Raw genomic sequence first — 1,234 nt, 5'->3', positions numbered from 1 at the left:
AGGCTCAGAGCAGCCTCATCTGGGGTAGGTGTCCCTGTTCCCTGCAGGGGAGTGGGACTGGGTGCCCCTTCCAGCTGGGGTTCCTTCCAGCTCAAATCATTCTAGGATTCTATGACATATGCTGATGGGCAGGACAGTCATGGACACAAGGAACAAGCGCTCCGGAACGAGAGCTGAGCAGCTGCATCAAACAGCAGCCACAGCCACCACCGTACTCACGTGGGAAAGACGACAAGGCAGCCGGAGTGCACCAGGGAGGCCACCGGTGCCACCCGAGACACCACCACGTTCAGCAGCCAGGGGCCTGCAGGGGAGAAACGGGGAGGATGTGGGACGTCCTTGTCACGGCTGAGGCACTGGGGACACGAGGAGCCCAAGGCACGGAGAGCTAACAGCAGCACAGCACCTGCACGGCCCGAGGAGCTGCCAGGTCCTGGTGGGCCGTGTGCGGGCACAGCAAGGCTCACGGATCTGCCTGGGCCATGGAGAAACTGCAGCTCACCTTGAAAGTAGCTCTTCTGAATTTCTCTTTCCCTGACAGCTGCTCCAGGAAGTCAAAGAAGAATTTCATTTGGAAGGTCAGTCCGTCTATGAGGAGCACGCCGATGTCCTTTAGGACAACAGCAACGTTCTCCCCATTCTGCAGACAGCCGGAGATCAGGGCCACGGTGCTCTGGATGCCGGTCCTGAGTGTCGCCCAGCTCAGAGAGGCAGCTGCGGCCGCCTTGCTGTATTTCATGGGCTCCATCTTCCTAAGGACTGAAAAAATGCGAGGGACAGAGTTGATGATACGGTTGATTTTCTGCAGGTGCTTCCCTAGAAGTGCTTCTGGTAGACATCAGCCAGAACGGCGCCACGTTTGGACGGGCTCCTCAGCGGGGGAGGTTTGCTTTTGGCAATGGAGGCGGTGGCCGTTTGCCCTGTCCACGAAGCCAGCAGAAGTTGAATCCCCCCTCCTACCTGGCAGGGACTCCCTGCGGGGCTTGAGGTGGTGCGTGGCTATGAGGTTTGAGGCCAGGTGAAACACGGGCCACCGCAGAGTCACGGTCCCATCCTCGGTCCGGATGTCTTTGGAGACGGTGTCAAAGGAGCCGAAGGTGGGAATCCAAACCCCCTGCATGTGGAAGAGAAAGGAAGGGCGGAAGGGTTATGGGACGGCTGGAGGAAGAGCCGCAGGGGCTCCAAGGTAGGGACAGAGCTCAGGAGCCCTCTCCCCCTGTTCAGAGGCACGAGC

The 1,234-nt window shown here is 59.5% G+C and overlaps 1 protein-coding gene across 1 annotated transcript; it reads right to left on the bottom strand.

The window, feature by feature from the left end:
- Positions 1 to 325: 325 nt before the first annotated feature.
- LOC109364943 (coiled-coil domain-containing protein 81-like) lies at positions 326 to 1,226 on the bottom strand. The gene is made up of 2 exons (XM_019611513.2): positions 961 to 1,226; positions 326 to 759 (listed from the first exon to the last, which is right to left on the bottom strand). The coding sequence occupies exons 1-2, from the start codon at positions 1,118 to 1,120 to the stop codon at positions 464 to 466; spliced, it is 456 nt and encodes a 151-aa protein (XP_019467058.2). The 5' UTR covers positions 1,121 to 1,226; the 3' UTR covers positions 326 to 463.
- Between the last annotated feature and the right edge of the window lie 8 nt (positions 1,227 to 1,234).

The sequence above is a fragment of the Meleagris gallopavo genome, unplaced genomic scaffold (genome assembly GCF_000146605.3).
Source record: "Meleagris gallopavo isolate NT-WF06-2002-E0010 breed Aviagen turkey brand Nicholas breeding stock unplaced genomic scaffold, Turkey_5.1 ChrUn_random_7180001941234, whole genome shotgun sequence".
Taxonomy (NCBI): domain Eukaryota; kingdom Metazoa; phylum Chordata; class Aves; order Galliformes; family Phasianidae; genus Meleagris; species Meleagris gallopavo.
Note: the sequence above shows the minus strand (reverse complement) of the source record. Positions and strands in the feature narration are given on the sequence as shown.

Excerpts from the sequence above, each read along its gene's own strand:
- LOC109364943 (XM_019611513.2), bottom strand. The coding sequence starts at position 1,120 with ATGCAGGGGGTTTGGATTCCCACCTTCGGCTCCTTTGACACCGTCTCC. Across the intron at positions 760-960 it reads CCGCAGGGAGTCCCTGCCAG|TCCTTAGGAAGATGGAGCCC; the intron begins GTAGGAGGGGGG and ends GCATTTTTTCAG.